General features: G+C 40.4%; 1 protein-coding gene across 3 annotated transcripts in view; it reads right to left on the bottom strand.

Annotated features, from left to right (window-relative positions):
- Positions 1-3,560: 3,560 nt before the first annotated feature.
- The window catches only part of evi5l (ecotropic viral integration site 5 like), a 42,677-nt gene continuing 28,740 nt past the window's right edge, over positions 3,561-17,497 (bottom strand). For all 3 annotated transcript variants that reach the window (XM_076885064.1, XM_004539260.5, XM_004539261.5), the window contains 7 exons: positions 17,166-17,282; positions 15,626-15,766; positions 15,356-15,532; positions 14,799-14,945; positions 14,088-14,183; positions 13,847-13,942; positions 3,561-7,674 (listed from right to left, as the gene is read on the bottom strand). In XM_076885064.1, coding sequence (XP_076741179.1) covers positions 7,357-7,674; positions 13,847-13,942; positions 14,088-14,183; positions 14,799-14,945; positions 15,356-15,532; positions 15,626-15,766; positions 17,166-17,282 — 1,092 coding nt within the window. In that variant the 3' untranslated portion in view covers positions 3,561-7,356. The remainder of the gene's footprint in view (positions 7,675-13,846; positions 13,943-14,087; positions 14,184-14,798; positions 14,946-15,355; positions 15,533-15,625; positions 15,767-17,165; positions 17,283-17,497) is intronic.

Here is a 17,497-nt window from a genome sequence, read left to right as displayed (position 1 = left end):
TTTCAAGTCCTTTCGAGTCTTTAAAAAAAAACAACGAAAAAATAATGTTGCAGTTATATGCTAAATGTAAATATTAGACCATGTAGTTTTTAAATCTGTTTTTCTCAACACATGACAAAATAGTTAACTTAGAAAATATACACAAATTGTGAAATTGCACCTCTATAAAATGCAGCTCAATTAAACCTAGCTCCAAGAATAATTTTCACCGACAGTTCTGAGATAAGCTGCATGTTATTCTTGGATGCGGTTGTAGGACCAGCTTTAAAATCGCATGACAAAAATATCATACACATTAAAAAAAACTGCATCACCAACGTAGCCTGTACAACATTTGCTAGTTAGATGAAGTCAGCTATCTCATCGTAGCATATTTATATGCATATTTATAATCATACGGTTCTTGGAGTGAGTGCACACACTCATGAAGTTTAGTAACTTCAGGTCACTGCAACAAGCCCAGGTACAGTTTACCGACGGATGGGTGCAGGGACCATGAAATGCACCGTGTAGAACGAAAGACCATCGTACGTATCATAAGTTTACCAGTCTCACAAATCGTCGTCATAAATACACATTCGTTAACCGTTTATTAATAGGACCTTTGAGCTCAACGGTAATTAATTAGCAGTGGAAATAATTTCTGGTAGCATCACAGAAATGTAGCAGTGACAACAATACTGTATGCTGTAATCGTACTGGGCAATTAGTGATACAAAAAACCTGTTTTATCCTGTGAATAAAAGTATATGTTTCTGTCAATGTACCATAATAACAGAGGCGAAACGCAATATTGTGTCAGGACAATTCACTATTTATGCACAATAAACAAAGGAGCATAGCGCGACAATTTCTGTTCAGCGCCAGACTTGCTTGTAACCTATATCACTAATTATGTTATGAAAATGACGTATTAACTACTAAAAAACACTGACCTTCGTGTAAATGCTTGGAGCAGACTAGCCTGTGAGCTGGAGTGTTCTGGGACGTTATATTTGACCTTTGAATGGCTGCAATCCAGTCGCGTCTTTGTTACTTCGGAAACATGGCTCGAACAATTTCTCTTCAACGACGTAATCCGATAACAACCGATCTCTTTACCCGTCGGCTTCCCGTGGCTGTCATGCGACCGGCTATTGCAGTTAATAATACAACAGCTTCTTGACATTTTTGTGTTTCTTTTTATCGCTGTGTGACTGATTTTAATTGAAAGCCTGCGTGCGCTAGTACCGCTTGCCACGAGTTCCCAGAATCCTTTGCGGTTCTACCCGAGAATGACGTCACATTTTCAATCTCTATATAATATGCATGTTAAATTTTATATTTGGGGTAAAATATCAAGTCTTTTCAAGTAAACCGGTTCAAGTCCAATTCAAGTCCCAAGTCATTGGTGTAAAAGTCCAAGTCAAGTCACAAGTCTTAGAACATTTTTTCAAGTCAAGTCTAAAGTCATAAAATTAATGACTCGAGTCTGACTCGAGTCCAAGTCATGTGACTCGAGTCCACACCTCTGGACTCTCCTGGTTAGAACTGTCGCCTCACAGCACGGAGGACCTGGATTTGAAATTAGTGACCGAGGCTTTAACGTGTGAAACCAGCATGTTCTCCTTGTGCCTGTGTGGGTACTCTGGTTTCCTTTGACAGTGGCCGCAGGTGTGAATATCCAGGGTGCACCCCACCTCTCGGCCCATCACAGCTGGAACAGGCCGCTGTGCCCCTGTGACCTGGATAAATGGATGCGTGCTCTACATATTTAACTGTTTCCATGTCGTATAACAGGAAGCAGTTTTGACCAAATATTTTTAAACACAGTTGGCGCATTTCCTTTGGATACTAAGTCTATTTTATTTAATTAGCACAAAGTCACAATAACAGTTTCCTCAGTGCGCTTAATATTTTAAGACCCTGCAATAATACAGAGAAACACAAGCACTTGGCAACAGTGAGAAGGACAAACTCCTTTTATACTGGAAGTAACCTCCAATATAAAGGGAGGGGGCGGTCATCTGCTGCGACCGTGGGGGTGATGGGAGGGAGACAGGACAAAAGGCACGCTGTTGAAGAGAGGCAGAGATTTATAATAACTAATGGCTCATCTTTGCTGCAAGTTTTTTCCCCACGTTGGTAGAGCAGGTCACCTATTGATCTGAAGGTTAGTGGTTCGATCCCTGGTTCCTCCAGTCTGCATGTTGTGAGTGTAAATGTGTATGAATGTAGTTAGGAAGCACTTGGTTAAGAGAAAGTGTCTGGTTGGGTGAATGTGGCATGTTGTATAGAGCACTTTGAGTAATCTGGGAGAGTTGAAAAATGTTATATAAGAATCAGTCCATTCACTGTCTGAACAGAGTTTCGTCATGTTACTTTTGCACTGTTATGCACATGTTGTTTTTACATGGCTTAATTAAGGTACTCATTAGGCTGACATCTGGGGCCAGAGCTGAAACTGTTCTGGGCCAGCAGTGTGTCTGCAACCGGCCCATGGATGCACACAACTTACCCATGGCCCACCGGCAAAGAATGACGGCCCTTTGGTGGCCCAGATCAGGTTTGCCAGAGGTGATCCACATATGGGCCTGCACAGGACCACCAGTGTGTCTGCAACTGGCCTTGTGCTGGCCCATGTGTGGGCCACCTCTGGCAAACCAGATCTGGGCCACCAAAGGGCCGTCATTCTTTGCGGTATGTGGGCCATGTGTAAGCACATTGTGTGGGCCACATTCAGGCCATACACATTTTGCTATGTTGGTAGTCCAGCCTATAAATAATAAATGAATTACCTAGTTTTCAGCATCCCTCTGAGGCAGGATGGAAAAAAGGCAAATCAGACACACATTAATCCCTGTAAATACTTTGGCAAAATTTGACATGTTGTTCTACATTATCTCAAAACCTCATACCACACATTACTCATAAATGCTCAGTTTATGACCAAACCATGCTCCCCTGAACTGGGCTGCATCACAGTTTTGTAATAATCTTACTACGTTTGCGTGTGAAATCCTTTCTCAAGTCTTACTAACAACAACCTGGTGATTCATAGTTCATAGCTACCGAGTAGGCTGTTAAACTCGTACGTCAGCATGCAACCCTGAATTTTAATCCATATGTAAAAGCTCATCTGTGTTTACAGTCTTGTTATTATAAATAAAGATTTCACTCGATTTTTGCACGAACAGATCGAGAAGTTTCAGACTTAGTAATACTGATGTAGGCCAGAATGAGTCAAAACTATTCTGTTATGCTAATTTGACCAGTGAAGACTGTTACAGAGTGTGATTTTATCATATTATCATTTCCTGTTTATTTTCCATAGTATGACTTTCACAAGGTATTTAAACTCGTCCTGCTCTGCATGTTCACCTTTCCACCTGCCTCCCTCTCACTCAGTCTGCCATGTTTTTAGTCTTTAAACTAAACATGTCTTTAGTAGAAAAGAGAGTACGTGTACGTGTTTTAACCTCACGCAACAATCAATTTGTTATGCAACACTATGCAGCACGGTGACAATGCATCTCTCGTTAGCGACTAAGACAAGTTTAAAAGAGAAATCAGGCGGTTGCAAAGGTGCAATGTCAAAGTTTATTTTGTATCATTCGTAGGATACAGAACACTGAAATGCATTTTTCCCCATCATACTGGAATTTTATATAATTTTTACTGTCATTTAATATATTTGACAACATCAGCTGAACTGCAAGAGAGAGAGAGAAAGAGAGAGGATGGATGATGAATGATGCGGCTGTGGATCTCAAACAGTCGCCACATACAGTACATAAATCTGAGAAACTCTAGGCCAGACTGACACCATCTGACAAGAGAAAAATCTTCTCCTCTTATTTCTTTTTCTGCTTCGAATCAGGGAAAACGTGGCGGATGTTCCAGTTTTAAGATGATGAATCTGGAGTAACACAGTGTGACGTAAAGCAACAAAGTGTGTAAATCTCTCTACTTTTATGGCACATCGTGACATTTAATCACCATCATCATGTGTAATGCTGTTAGCGGGACGAGCCAAAGTACGGATGGGAATTCTAAAAAACCAACATGAAGGATGAAGGCTAGAACCGTATTCAAAACTGATTTACAAACATATCAAAATGCTTCATCACAGTAGGTAAGAGCTGAATTCAGACAGAAGTGAGAACAGAAGCACCGTTACTGAACAGCTGTTTACAGATGTGTTGAGGGACCCTAATTTACTGATCCATATTTTTGGTTAATTATGGAAAGTTCCTGAATTCAAGCTTTCTTCAATTAGTTGATGTGTTTTCTTCTTGGGGTTCTTTTGGACTGGAATACAAACTGTACTCAAATCCTAAAGGTTTTAATAGTGGTGGGTTAGGTTTAAGTTTAGTTTGAAGTATGTTTAATGCATTAATGAAGAAGAAAGTAAATAGACAGATTTTCCTCAAAATATGGTGCAAACTTGACACAAAATGTCCAGAAAATCGTCAATAAAAAGGGAAATTGATGATAATTTTCAGCCAATATTTTTAGGAGCTAATTATATTATTACACTGCTCCTGAATGTGCAGTAAGATAATGTATTAAAAGAGTGCAGTTTAAACCTCAAACCATGAAAAGCAGTCATAAAAATGAGGGTATTCCGTGCATTTATTTGAGAAAATTATAGCCTCTGTGTGATTCTTGATAAATCTAATTATTCATGGTTGCTCGCATTTTAAGCCTCTAATAGATTGAGTTTCTTTTCCCATTTACAGCACGGCCTTTTATGTCTTCCATAATGAAAAAAGGGCTAATTGCATTACATAAATGCACTGAAATCAAAGCATCCCTATAGAGGGGGCCCGATATATCCAGAAATCGTGATGATTATGACCTTCTGCATGAAATTTAGTCTGACATGATGCAAAATATCATGTCATGTAACTCACTTGCCTTCTGCAGGCCACACACACAAGGGTCCAACTCTCATACTAAACAGAGCAGATGCAAATTTGTAAAACTGAAACGCTTGTACAACGGTCATTTTGGTTTGACAATATCTTAGCAGTGATTCCAGGGTAGAGATTTCAGTTGCCACAACCATCAGTGACCACTAAAAAGCTGTTACTTGCAACAGTATGGTGGGCAAACTGACATCCTCTTTAGTTCTTTGAAGGCCATTACTGGAAGATCCAATTACTTAATTTCTGAAAGGATGGCAATAACGCTCTGCTCTTTTTAGATTTGCATTACATAAAATATGCTTTGTTATGAAGCAGAAAGCCTCTAAAGGATTTAGAGACAGTTGGTCCATAGAGTGAAGAAACACAAGACAAAGACTATCTTTAAGGTCCCTCTGAAGAAATGCACATGTTGAAAAATGATCCCACCACGACTCCACGAATCCACACCAGCTCTCACGGCTCAGCGCCACAAAGCTGGGCGTGTCTTTCTCTGTAGTGCAAAAAGCAAAGATCACTGCTCTGTAGATATAACACCCTGTTTGATAAACTATACACACTCCAGTACAGCTTTAAATATCATCTATATGTTCCTGTCACACAGTATATTTCATATGTTTCCATTCATTTTACAGCCATTTTTTTAAATAGAATATGTTGTTTGATATGTTAAACGTTTTTCTACCCATGCTCTCTCCTGTCGTGAAGACACTGACCTTTGCCAAGGAAACAACCCTCTGCAGTCATTGGCCCACACTTTTAGCTGTCAGAAAGCGATAAGAGCCAGATTACTTGGGTTTATCTACTTTGTTTCCTGGAATCATTTGATCACTCTCATTTCTGTCTTGAATATGAAGGCTAAGTAATGGAAACTGGTTAGCACAGCATAAGCTCAGGGCTGTCCAAATATAAAGAAGTCTGACTTTCAGCACTCTCAAAAGTTTATTAGCAGCTACAGCCTTAGCTACTTGGTTTAGTATGCCGAGTTGCTGATAACTAGTCCATAATAGCAAATATAACGTGTCCGTCAAACTCTACGCAGTCTTACTTGAATCCATACAAAAAAGTGTAAAAACAAAGCTGTGCATGAAATCAGCCAACTCCATCCAAGTTGTAGCTTTACACAGATATCAGAGTGGTCTCATCTCGGTCTCAGTCTGACAGGGAATAAAGGCATTTGCCAATATGTTGAAGTACTCCCAACAGAGTCTGGTGCTAAAAGCTGAAAAGCTTCTGGGAGAAAGTTAAACCATTCAGTTTTTTAGACATTACTCCAAGTGGTAATCTACATTGATATAGAGTTAATCTTGAGGTTGGATGGTAACCTCACAAGACTGACAAAAATAAAATAAAATAACAGAACAAAAAAATACAATAATGGAGGAAATAAGTCAAATCATAGCAGCACATTTTCTGTCTCTGAAGCACTCGGCGTGTGTCACAGTGAGCCCGTGACAGATGACTCTAGTTGGCACAAAGGACGTTGTAGAAAGTTTGGCCTCTTTCAGTATGTCTACACTCCTACAAGTTTCATATAGATATATAAAAAAAAACAATATCAAAATAAATTACAACACATAAAAAAACCAAACAAAAAGATTTGGCAACACTGAGTTTCTGCCTTTTTGTGGGTTGCTGTGAACGTGAACGGTTGTGCGTGTAACTCACTTGCCTTCTGCAGGCCACACACAGGCAGCACAAGTACTCAGTATGCTAAGGGTTCATTTAGGAATGCCTTTACGTGATATGCCTGTAGAGTTTGATACAGATGTGTGCGTATTCCTGCTCCGGACCACTTCTTCGTATAATCATCACCACTTAAATTTCTTTTTCCTTTTTGTCTTTCCTTTTTTTTTTTTTTCTTTTTAAAACACAGAGATGAACAGGTGGCGGCTAGAAGTTTCTTTTAAAGGCAGTGAAGATGGATGAGGGCGAAAGGGGAGGATAAGGATGTATTTAACTCTGAACTAATCAGGGAGAAGAGTCGTATAGGGGTGGCCAGAGTATACAGTGCGTCAGCTTAGAGGGAGGAAGGATTTTCCTTCTGTGTGTACTCGTCTTTCACTCGTGGCCACAGTCACAGATTCAGGTCCAGTGGTAGATTTTGAGCAGCGAGCGGTACATTTTGTTCGTATGTGATTTGTTCAGGTTTTTGATAGACGTGTATTTTGACAGTCTGTGGCACAGTTACACGTGGGGATGAGGAGGGAGGCTGTACGTAAGCTCTTTGCCAGGGAGCGACAGTGTGGGAAACAGGTGTTGGAGACAGTAACGAGGAGCAGAGACAACAGGTAGTGATGATCAGCACAGGTCCAATCAATGCCACTATGTCTGCATCAAGTAAAAGATAAAGACTGGAGAGGCCGAGGAGGAGGACTTGACTGGATACTACAATCCCAGTTCCAGCGTCTCTTCAGATCATAGGGGATCTCAGCACCCTCCCGAGGTCTCAGTTATCCAGTGCCTCGGCGCACACAATGCTGCCATAAAGCTGCTGTGGGTCCGGATGCGTCTGCACCCGCTCTTCTGCCTCGCTGTCCGTGCTGCCCTCACTGTCGAGGCGTGGAGACGGGTGACATTGGCCAGAAAGACTGGGGTAAAGGGCGGTGGCCGGCAGTGGGCTGGGAAGGAGGTCCTCATCTGAGCTGAGGAAGTCCCCCTCAGCGGAGGCGGGGCTGGCCAGGCAGAGATCCTGGTAGTTGGTACTTCCCCCTCCACTGGTGACCCTGGAGCTGGGGGTCACCTTCTGTCCTCGCAGCTGCCTGATCTGAGAACAAAGAAGGAGGTTTTTAGTCAAAGGTAGGCTGGCTGTGGTTCAGATGTATTTCCCCCCCACCCTCAGCTAATCTGGATAAAATCACCAGCCAGTACAGGTTGTTAGAACATCTTGTGAAAACGCTGATTGCACTGAAATATAGACCGTATGTTCATGCTGAACTGGCTCACATAGATGTATATAGAGCAGCATTATTAAAACAGGAAAAAGCATTTGTATTTGGTGCTGATTATTTTTAACAGTAGAAAAACACGTTTATGACCAGTTTGGTGGACCCTGATTACTGATCCAGATTGTTTTTAGTTCCTGAATTCAAGCTTCCTTCCGTTAGTTTACACGTTTTCTTTTTGGGGTTAGACGTGACACATTTAGTGGCAGCGGCACGGCACATTAACTATAGCACCTCTGGGTTTTATTCCAGGAAGCGCATTTAACAAACTTTAACTTCAAATTTAATCAACGTTCTGGGATTTTCTGACCTAGAAACAGAGTGTGTTACCATTAGTTAATTCTGAGAACTCAGTTATCTCAGTTTCCTTAAGCGCCAGGTTAACAAACTCACAGCTGTTTCTTAAAACCTGATTACTTGAATTGGGTCCTTCATACTTTATTACGTCAACAAGAAGGGTCAAAATGTTTTTGAGGAAGGAAAATGTAAAAAAGGAAATTTTTTCTCAATACCCCAGAAAAACTTTTTAAGCAGAGCCAGGGAAAAATTAGCACCATTTATTAATTATGGTGGCAATTTTCATTTACTCCAGCATAAAAGACTTTTTGCTTACTCGATAGCCAGAAAAAAAGCAAAATGCCTTCAGTTTGGATGAAACAATAAGGTTTATGTGCAAAGTCCATCTCCCAAAAGCCGATCCCTTCCCAGATAATTCCCTGAAGTGATATAATTTACAGTATTTACATTTCAGAGGGAAAAAAAAAAAAACCTCTCTCCCATCTGCCTGCAAACTTCTTTTTATAGAAATTTCATCAGTACGTCCGTGCAATAAACAGTATTATCTTAAACGTTCTCCTCCTAAATACCTGTTGACAAAAGGTTAAGAATTTTGCAAGTATCAGGACAAATGAGTGTATGTTACTGAACACTACTGTAGCATGAGGCCTAGTGGTTTTTAATGCTTTTAAATACGTTTGACACGTCTTTGCAAAGCCACTAAATGTCAGGTGATTGGAATTTTTTTAAACAGGTTGTTGGGTGTTAAAAAAACCAAAAACCAAAAAAACCCTAAACCCTGTGAAACCCACTGATGCATTTTTTTCTTACCATTAAAAGATGTGCAAATAGGACTGTGGGATCTTTACAGCTAAATCTGAGCGTGCACCTGTCATTAGGGTGAAGGTGGTGGTACGATTTGAATTTTATTCAAGTTGACAAGAAAAGTAGCTTTGTGGAAACGTACAAGCATAAAAGGACGCGTTTGCATGTTTCTACTCCGCGGCTGATGTCCAACTAGCAGAGTGCAGAGTTCTTCTTGTGAGCAGCAGCGATGCCACCACTTTTCACATGCATGCCTTTTGCATGTTAGCCTTGTATGTACCACAGTGACTCATGACAAATCTCAGAGGTTTTTGTTTTCCCCCAATCATAAACTCAAGCTAGCTGCAGGGCGGGCAGGTGGGGGGGAGGGGGAAACCGGTGGTTAACCAGTGGAAATATTTTGACTGTGTCTGAGCTCTTCACGCTACAGCAGAGAAACATAAGAAGGTACCGGGCTTCATAGGTTATATTCTCTCCAGTCTCTCTCAATATGAACAGGAACATCACAATTGGCAGACAATTAAGTCTCCAAATGCTATGGAAAAGTATTTGCTTTCACAAAAAAATCAATGTCCACCTGAATCAAAATAAATGTGCGCGAGTAAAAATGTAAAATTAATTCAGCTGCATTTTATAAAATGGCTCATTATGTGTCAGCAACGCCAATATGACTCAATCGTACGATGATCGCTTTCAGCTCTATACTGAGATTTTTCTAAATGGTTCATTGCTTCCTCATCTGTACTCACGCAAGTTTCGGTCTCATTTATGAAAACCACGGCTTTGATCAAAAGTGGTGGGGTGACAAGAAGAAAAGAGGAGAGGAGCGCTAAAGGGCAGGGCCGTCTCATCACGCCCCCTCACTCTGAAGTTTAAACATACTCCCTCCTCCTAGTCACGCACAGACACTCTCTGAATGAACAAACCCAAGTGTATGCTGACTGATAACTTTCTGTCTCCAATCAGGGCTGGAGATTATCCTCATGAACCCAAGATAACACTAAATGTTGTCAAATTACATCATAAAAATCAGCAGAACTCGAGCTGTGGGCTCAGCCTATAACAGACCAAAAACAAGTTATTGAGCAGGGCTTCTGTATTCTTTTCGACCCCCCGTTTTCAGAATTAAAGTCCAGTGTGAACTAAACAATGAGAACACAGCTGTTAAGAAGAAAATTGATCTCTTGTTACGAGAAAGACATTGAAACAACTGAGCGTGTGTCGGGGTGGAAGTGGTATCTGTTCTGAGACTGTACATAAATGACAAGATTCATCTGTGGTGGTTACCAAAAGCTGCAGAGCATCTTATACACACACACACACACACACACACACACACACACACACACACACACACACACACACACACACACACACACACACACACACAATGTGCATCTGTGTGTCACACGCCATTTTGAAAAGCCAGTAAAAGTGAAACAAATTGTTCATTTATACCCCTAATAAATGATCACACATTTATACGTATCAATAGCTAATGAAAAAATGGCTTAAATGCTTTCGCAGGTTTCAACACAGCATCGAACCGCGGCCAAGATTCAAACCGGTCTGAATTTTTTTTTTCCTGTTGAAGAAATAATCGACCAATCACAGCTTAGTAGCTGAAATCCAGGATGGTGTCATATCCTTTCAAAGCTACCTAACTGACCAAGTGACTGAGTCTAAAGTAAGTGACGTGTTAATGAAATAATGAATGGATGTATTTAATGAATTCTTGGTAAATATCCAGAGATTTTTTTAGTATGCTGACAAAAATAAATAAGTAATTTTAGTAATCTGAGTGCTTGTAATTTAGCTGCTTTTGTTCCTAAAATGTGGAAGAGACATCAGCTTGGATTATTCCTTTAGAAATGTTTTTAATTATTGGCAATACTCTGTCTTTGTCTTCTTCTTTCCCCCCAGCTGCCCCCCACAGGGGATCATCTGCCTCCATCTCACGCTAGCATCACACCAACCGCCTGGCATGTCCTCCTTAACTACATCCATGAAGCTCCTCTGAGGACTTCCTGCCTGCCTTTCCTGCTGCCTAGCAACACCACATCTACCATCCTTTGTCTAATATATCTGGAATTCCTTTGTCAACATCGTAGCAAGCAACATAATATCGTGGTCCACAGAGAATCCTGCCTGACCCCATTGGTTAGCTTGTCCATCACCATTGAAAACAAGAATCTCAAAGCCACTCGATGATCTATTGTCACCCTCACCTTAAACCCATTTGCCTCTCTTACTGCACACCTCATCACCCTCACTACTTCTCTGTCACTCTTGACTTCCTCATGCAGTGTCACAGTTCCTCTTTTGGCCTTCTACCACATTCTTCCTCTAGTTTATTGTTTTATTTATATTTTGATATTGCTAGGGATGATGCAATGATCGGGGACCATTCTTAATTTTGTTGTTCTCATGACAATGACAATAAAGTTTCTGATTCTGATTCTGATAGATCAGGGGTCTCAAACTTAAATGAACTGTGGCCCACTGCTGTCACTGCCATCTCATTGGAGGGAACTTTAGTGTTCAAGTAGTACAAAAAAACCCAAACAAACACCCACAAATATTTCTGAAAATATAGTGTTTTGTTTTTTAAAATTTAAAATATTGTATAACAAGAAAAACTACAAAAAAATAAAAATAAAAAATTCCCCCTCACTCTTAACTAACTACAACCTTTCATTGAACTACCAAATAAACAAATTGGTACTCTCCTTCTGGTCAGACACGCGGCAGCACTTCTGCTATAATTGTGTTCGTATTTAACAAAATAAAAATGCAGACACAAGTTTAAACATTCGTTTTTGACAGCTAGTTAAAATTGTTTTCTTTACAAAAAACTCTCACACTGAACTAACACAGCCAATCCCTCAACACGTTTGTACTCTCTGCTCATATTGACTTCATGTTAAATAATCTTTGGCTTTTTAAAGAACTTATTTTAACATCGCACTCAATAACAAACAAATCCTCCCTAACAAAAAAGTAACTTCAAGGGTCAAATTGCATGATATTTCTTCACGTCAATATACGGACCAAGAGTTCGACACCCCTGCTCTAGATCCACAGACCCTGAGCGAAGCTCCTTCTGATCTTCTCTGACCTACTCCATCAACACTTGAAGCAAACATCACATCAAAAGCCATACTGCTGATGCCTGATGATCACCTCTCTTCTTAACCTAGCTTCAGCAACTGTGTCCAACACCTTCATGGTGTGGCTCTTCAACTCTATCTCCATAGTTACTACAGTTCTGCACATCACCCTTGGCATGAAAACCAGTTTGAGTACACTTCCTCCCCATTCCTCAGGCATCCTCTCACTCTCCATGATTGTGTTCAGTATGGTTAAAAAGTCCACCGGCCAGGTTTCCAGTCTGTCTCTGCTTCTTTCTATTTAATGGTGTCTTGAAAACTTATCTGGACTGGATGTCCTGTTTTTGTCCATGATAAAAAAGCAAAAAATATTTCTGATAAAAATCAGAAAAATCAGAGAAAACAATCATTTTCTGTATAACTATCTGTTTTTGTGGAACATTTTGGCCACTCCTCATTACTTAATTCACTGAGGTGTGTGGGCATTTGTTTATGCACATCTCTGATAAGATCATGCCACAACATTTCACAAGGCTTGAGCTCTGGACTTTGACCTCATTGAAACACTTTGATTCTTTTCTTTTCAGCCTTCTTGTTGTAGATTTTCTAGATGTTCTGTGCTTCGGATCACCGACCCATTGGATGACCAAATTTGGGTGGAAACTTCAGTGGAAACATGGACAAATGGGCTCGCATTTGACTCTAGAATACTTTGGTATACAGGGATGTTCACATGTGACTCAGTGATTGCAAAGTTCCCACATCCTGTGGCTGCAAAACAAACGCAAATTGCCCCTCCACCATTATCACGTTTGACAGTCTGTATGAGGTGTTTGTGCTGATATGCATATGATATGTGCTGATATTAGGTTTTGACCTAACGTGGTGCTGTGCATTATGACAAAACACCACCACTTTGGTCTTGACTGTCCTAATGTCATTGTTCCAGGAGTCTTGTTTGCTCTGAAGCAACATTTTAAACCTAAGCCATGTTGGCATGTTCCTTTTAGAGAGAAGAGGGTTTCTCCTGGTAGTCCTTCCAAACAAGCCGTACTCGTTCAGTCTTTTTCTAACTGTACTGTCATGACTGTTGACATTTAACATGATCACTGAGGCCTGTAGAGTAAGAGATGTATCTCAGGTTTCTTGTAATTTGTCTGAACATTGCACGGTCGGACCTTGAAGTGAATTTGTTGGGATGTCCACTCCAGGGAAGACTGGCCACTCTCATAAATGCTTTCCACTTGTAAATAATATTTCTCACAGTAGAATGACTGACAGCTTTTTTGGAAATGGATGTAACCCACCCCAGACTGATGGGCAGGGACAATTGCTTCTCTAAGTCCAAGTCTAAGATCTTTATCAGGTAACCACTTCTAACATCTGCTTCCATGAACTGACATTTACATCAGTGGGATTAAAATATCACTACATGTTTTTAACTGCCGTAACTTGTTTCCTTTTTTTCTTCCCAGTATAGCAAAGCATGAAATGGTTTAAACTACTCATTATTCTGATAAATATTCAATTAATTAATCATTTGGAGTGGAAAAAAACAACAACAAAAAAAATCAGGCAGCTTTGAAAAATGTTTCTATTGTTTCATGTTTCCATGGTGAATACTGCATTGGTATGTAGTTTTAACAGCTACAGGTTTGCTGTGTTTTAGTATAAAACCCTACGAATAGGGTGTTTTTTTGTTTGCACCCAGCATTTCAGACAAGTGGCTGACTTGAATATGTGAGCCTGCTCGTCTGTGACTATGTGGAGAAGGTTGCCTCACCTCGTTCTTGAGCTCGGCAATCTGGTCCCGGAGCTGGTTGATGTACTGTCTGGAGTCAGAGTGGTTCAGCTGGCCCTGGATCAGCCCTTCCTCCTTCTAAAAATCAAATTTCAGACACACAAGGTTAAAGCTGAATTCACTTTGATTAATACATTGATCACTTAACTGGCTAAGACCACAGATCCAAATGTTTATTCAAGGATGCACTCAGACAGACACTGAAGTACACGAGCACACACACCTGAATCTCAAGTTCAGCGATCTTCTGCCTGAGTTCAGCCATCGCAGCCATACTGTCAGCTTCCCTCAGTCGCACTGCCATCACCTCCTCTTTACTCTACATGCATCACAGGGAGGAAGGAAGCACATTGACAGGAAGAAAAAAAAAAAAGTTAAACAATATTTTCTGGGTAATAAGTGAGCCTTTATAATGACAACCTTTTAATGGATTTCAATTAGAGATAGTAAAGAACAATAAATTGTCTCTACATCCTGCTGTGTCATTCATTTTTCATTCTAGACTTCCTCTATTACATCTGTTGATCTTTTTCAGGATGTGAACCCCAGAATTTATGCTCTGACCATTTTTCAACATTTCTCATGTATCTTTTTATCTTCTCTGTTCCAGGCATCTTTTTTTTGTCTTCAGTCAAAAGGTTTCTTTTTCTATTACAGATTTTAGTTTCCTATTAATAACTCTTAAATGGTAAAATGGTAAATGGCCTGTATTTATATAGCGCTTTACTAGTCCCTAAGGACCCCAAAGCGCTTTACATATCCAGTCATTCACACATTCACACACTGGTGATGGCAAGCTACATTGTAGCCACAGCCACCCTGGGGCGCACTGACAGAGGCGATAATAATAAGAAAATGCTGCTCTCCACGTCACTCTGCTCTTTTCTGTTAAATCTGCTCCTCTGCCTCTCTTTCCACCTTTCACTATCCAGACCTTGCAGTCTGATTCGGCCTGCTTCCTCTTCATCTCGTTGAGCTGGGCCTGCAGAGCTTTGTTCTGATTGGCCACCATCTGGAGTCGGTCCTGCAGGGCAGAGCGTTCCTGCTCGTTGCGTCCGATCAGTTTGCTGTGGATCTGGTTCTAAAACAAGAGGTTAAATGGTAGATGGTGAGAGTAGAGCTCTTATATTTATGAAACAACAACAACAACAAAACCCAATAAATGAAAACAAAAACATCTCACAAGTGGCACTATGGTCTAACAATTAACAAACAATAAAATCTGTTCTGATTCAGTTATACTTTGTTTCATTTTCATTATGTGCATGTCAGGCACGATGCACATTCATAATTGAAAAAGCAAAACAAAATGTAATATCCCAACACCACAGGGCTGATTTCCCTAGTTCAGCAAGTTATATTCATTCTTATAAATGTGTAAAATAAACAAACATGACAACTTTTATGCTTCACAATCATGCATACATCAGAGAAGGACTCACAAGCCCACTGCTGCAGTGTGACAGTACAATGTAGTTATACAGCACCTACCTGACTCTCCAGCTGCAGGGCTTTAAGTTTAACCTCTCGGAGCTCCGCCTGGGCTTGAGCCTCCCTCAGCCTAACCGTCATCAGTTTGTCCTGCAGCTCATTCATGGCGTTCTTCTTCGGCGATTCCTTCCAGTGCCCGCCCCCACCACCAGTGCTGCTGCTACGGGACATATGATGCTGCGAAAGAGCAGACAGGTGTAACTGGCCGCTGGTACATTATGCGCACTCATGCACTCCACCAAACAGATGAGAGATCTGTTCCCATTTTACCTGCCAGCGCTGGTTCAGCTCAGTGACAGCCTCCTGCATCTCCCTGAATGAGCGCAGCGTCTCCAGCTCCCTCAGCTTCATTTGCTTCACTTCTTCCTGCAGGGTCGCCAAGTTGTTCTCATCTGGCAGGCAACTGCTCCTCTAGATAGTAAACATTTCACGGTTATAAGTTAGCAAATTCACACACGCAGCCTAATGCATATATGAAGACGTACATGGGAAAGGTTTTATGAGGAAGGGAATCCTTATTAGATTTCAGTGAAACACAATATACCTTGGTGATTAATACAGAATGTACCACAGTACCTACAGCATTATTGTTATTATTATTATCGTTATTGTTAATAATAATAATAATAATAATAATAATAATAATTAACAATAACTACTTTTGTAACACTTGAATAGAAACCACACATTAAAGAATTGTATGCATCTTAATATATAATATATAATATATAATATATACAAACAGTGGTGTGAACCACAGCTGAAATGGGCCCTGATCAGATGATAAGAGAAGCTGACTGCTAGAGTAAGGTCTCAGCAGATCTGCTATATCTAAACACGAGCCTGGTCACATGAGGCTTTGCATGTAGGTAATCTAATTTTAAAATTCTAAATCTTACAGGACTAAAAGAAAGCAATGATAGAGCTGATGTGTGAGCAGTGGTGAGAACTTCTGGCTGAAATGAAGATGGACCAGAGGAGACTGAGGGGTGCACATTCATGGGAGATAAAATAATCTAGACATGGGAAAGCATAGGAGTTTAGTTTCAAATTATTGACTTACAGGAAATGTTGTTTTTCCTAGATAAGAAAAACAGCTTTAGCTCGCCAAGCGTTCAAATGCTGGTCAAAAACAGAATCAAGTTTTTTAGCAGATAGTTTGAAATTGGTGATGAGGGGGCCGATGTAGCAACTGACCTGCTTTGTGACGCTGCTGAATGAAAACCTCAGTTTTGATCAGATATTACATTTGCTAAATGTGACCATGCCTAATCAGCGGCATCTGTATCCTGACGACCAGGAGTCGACAGACTTATTAAATGTAGTATGAGAGGGACAGGAATAGATTAATACAACTATCTGATATATGAAATTTTGTTCAGACATCAGACAGTTGTGAGGTTGTTTCACTCCTAACCAAAGTGGTGCAACAACCCACTAATAAAAACATTAGCATGTTTACCTCCTGACTACAAACCAGCAGGTTTGTCAATCTTTGAGACGCTGTATAAGCAAACAAAAGGTTTGTCCAGTTTTGAGTTAATTTTCAGTAAAATCTTCATCGGGAAGCAGCAGAGCGTTTGTGTTCCAACACCTCATCAAGTGAAAATGAAAGCTTGAGAAATGGAACGCGTCTGTCATTTGTTTGAGTGTTTGGATTAAACGTTAGACAGGTTGGTTAACGGTCAGACAGACTTTACCACATTCACAGAATCACACGCCTTCTGTCTGCTTGCTGTTCACACTATTCTCTTTCACACAGTTTCAAAAAAAAGAAAAAGAAAAAAAAAAGGCATGTTTGTGAGCTCACCTTTTCCAGATCGAGCACCTTGTCTTGCATTTCCTTCAGAGCTCCAAGCAGTTCGGCCTCGCGGAGCCTCGACTGCTCCAGCTCGGTCTGCAGATTGCTCACAAACTGCTCTGTGTACTGAAACAAACATCCTAGTGTTAAAGATATAATGTAGGTCAACTTTTATTTATTTTAGTTTTAGTTGAGCAGCCTTTTCTACCTGGTATTTGTATACTGATATTTATTTATTGATGAGACAATTAGGTTTTTGAACAGAGCTTGGCTTCCATTTCACTCTCATTTGCAGACCAGTTTAACAGTTCAGCTAAGATTACCACAATCTTGCAAGGGGT

The sequence above is a fragment of the Maylandia zebra genome, linkage group LG6 (assembly GCF_041146795.1).
Source record: "Maylandia zebra isolate NMK-2024a linkage group LG6, Mzebra_GT3a, whole genome shotgun sequence".
NCBI classification, from domain to species: Eukaryota; Metazoa; Chordata; class Actinopteri; order Cichliformes; family Cichlidae; genus Maylandia; species Maylandia zebra.
Note: the sequence above shows the minus strand (reverse complement) of the source record. Positions and strands in the feature narration are given on the sequence as shown.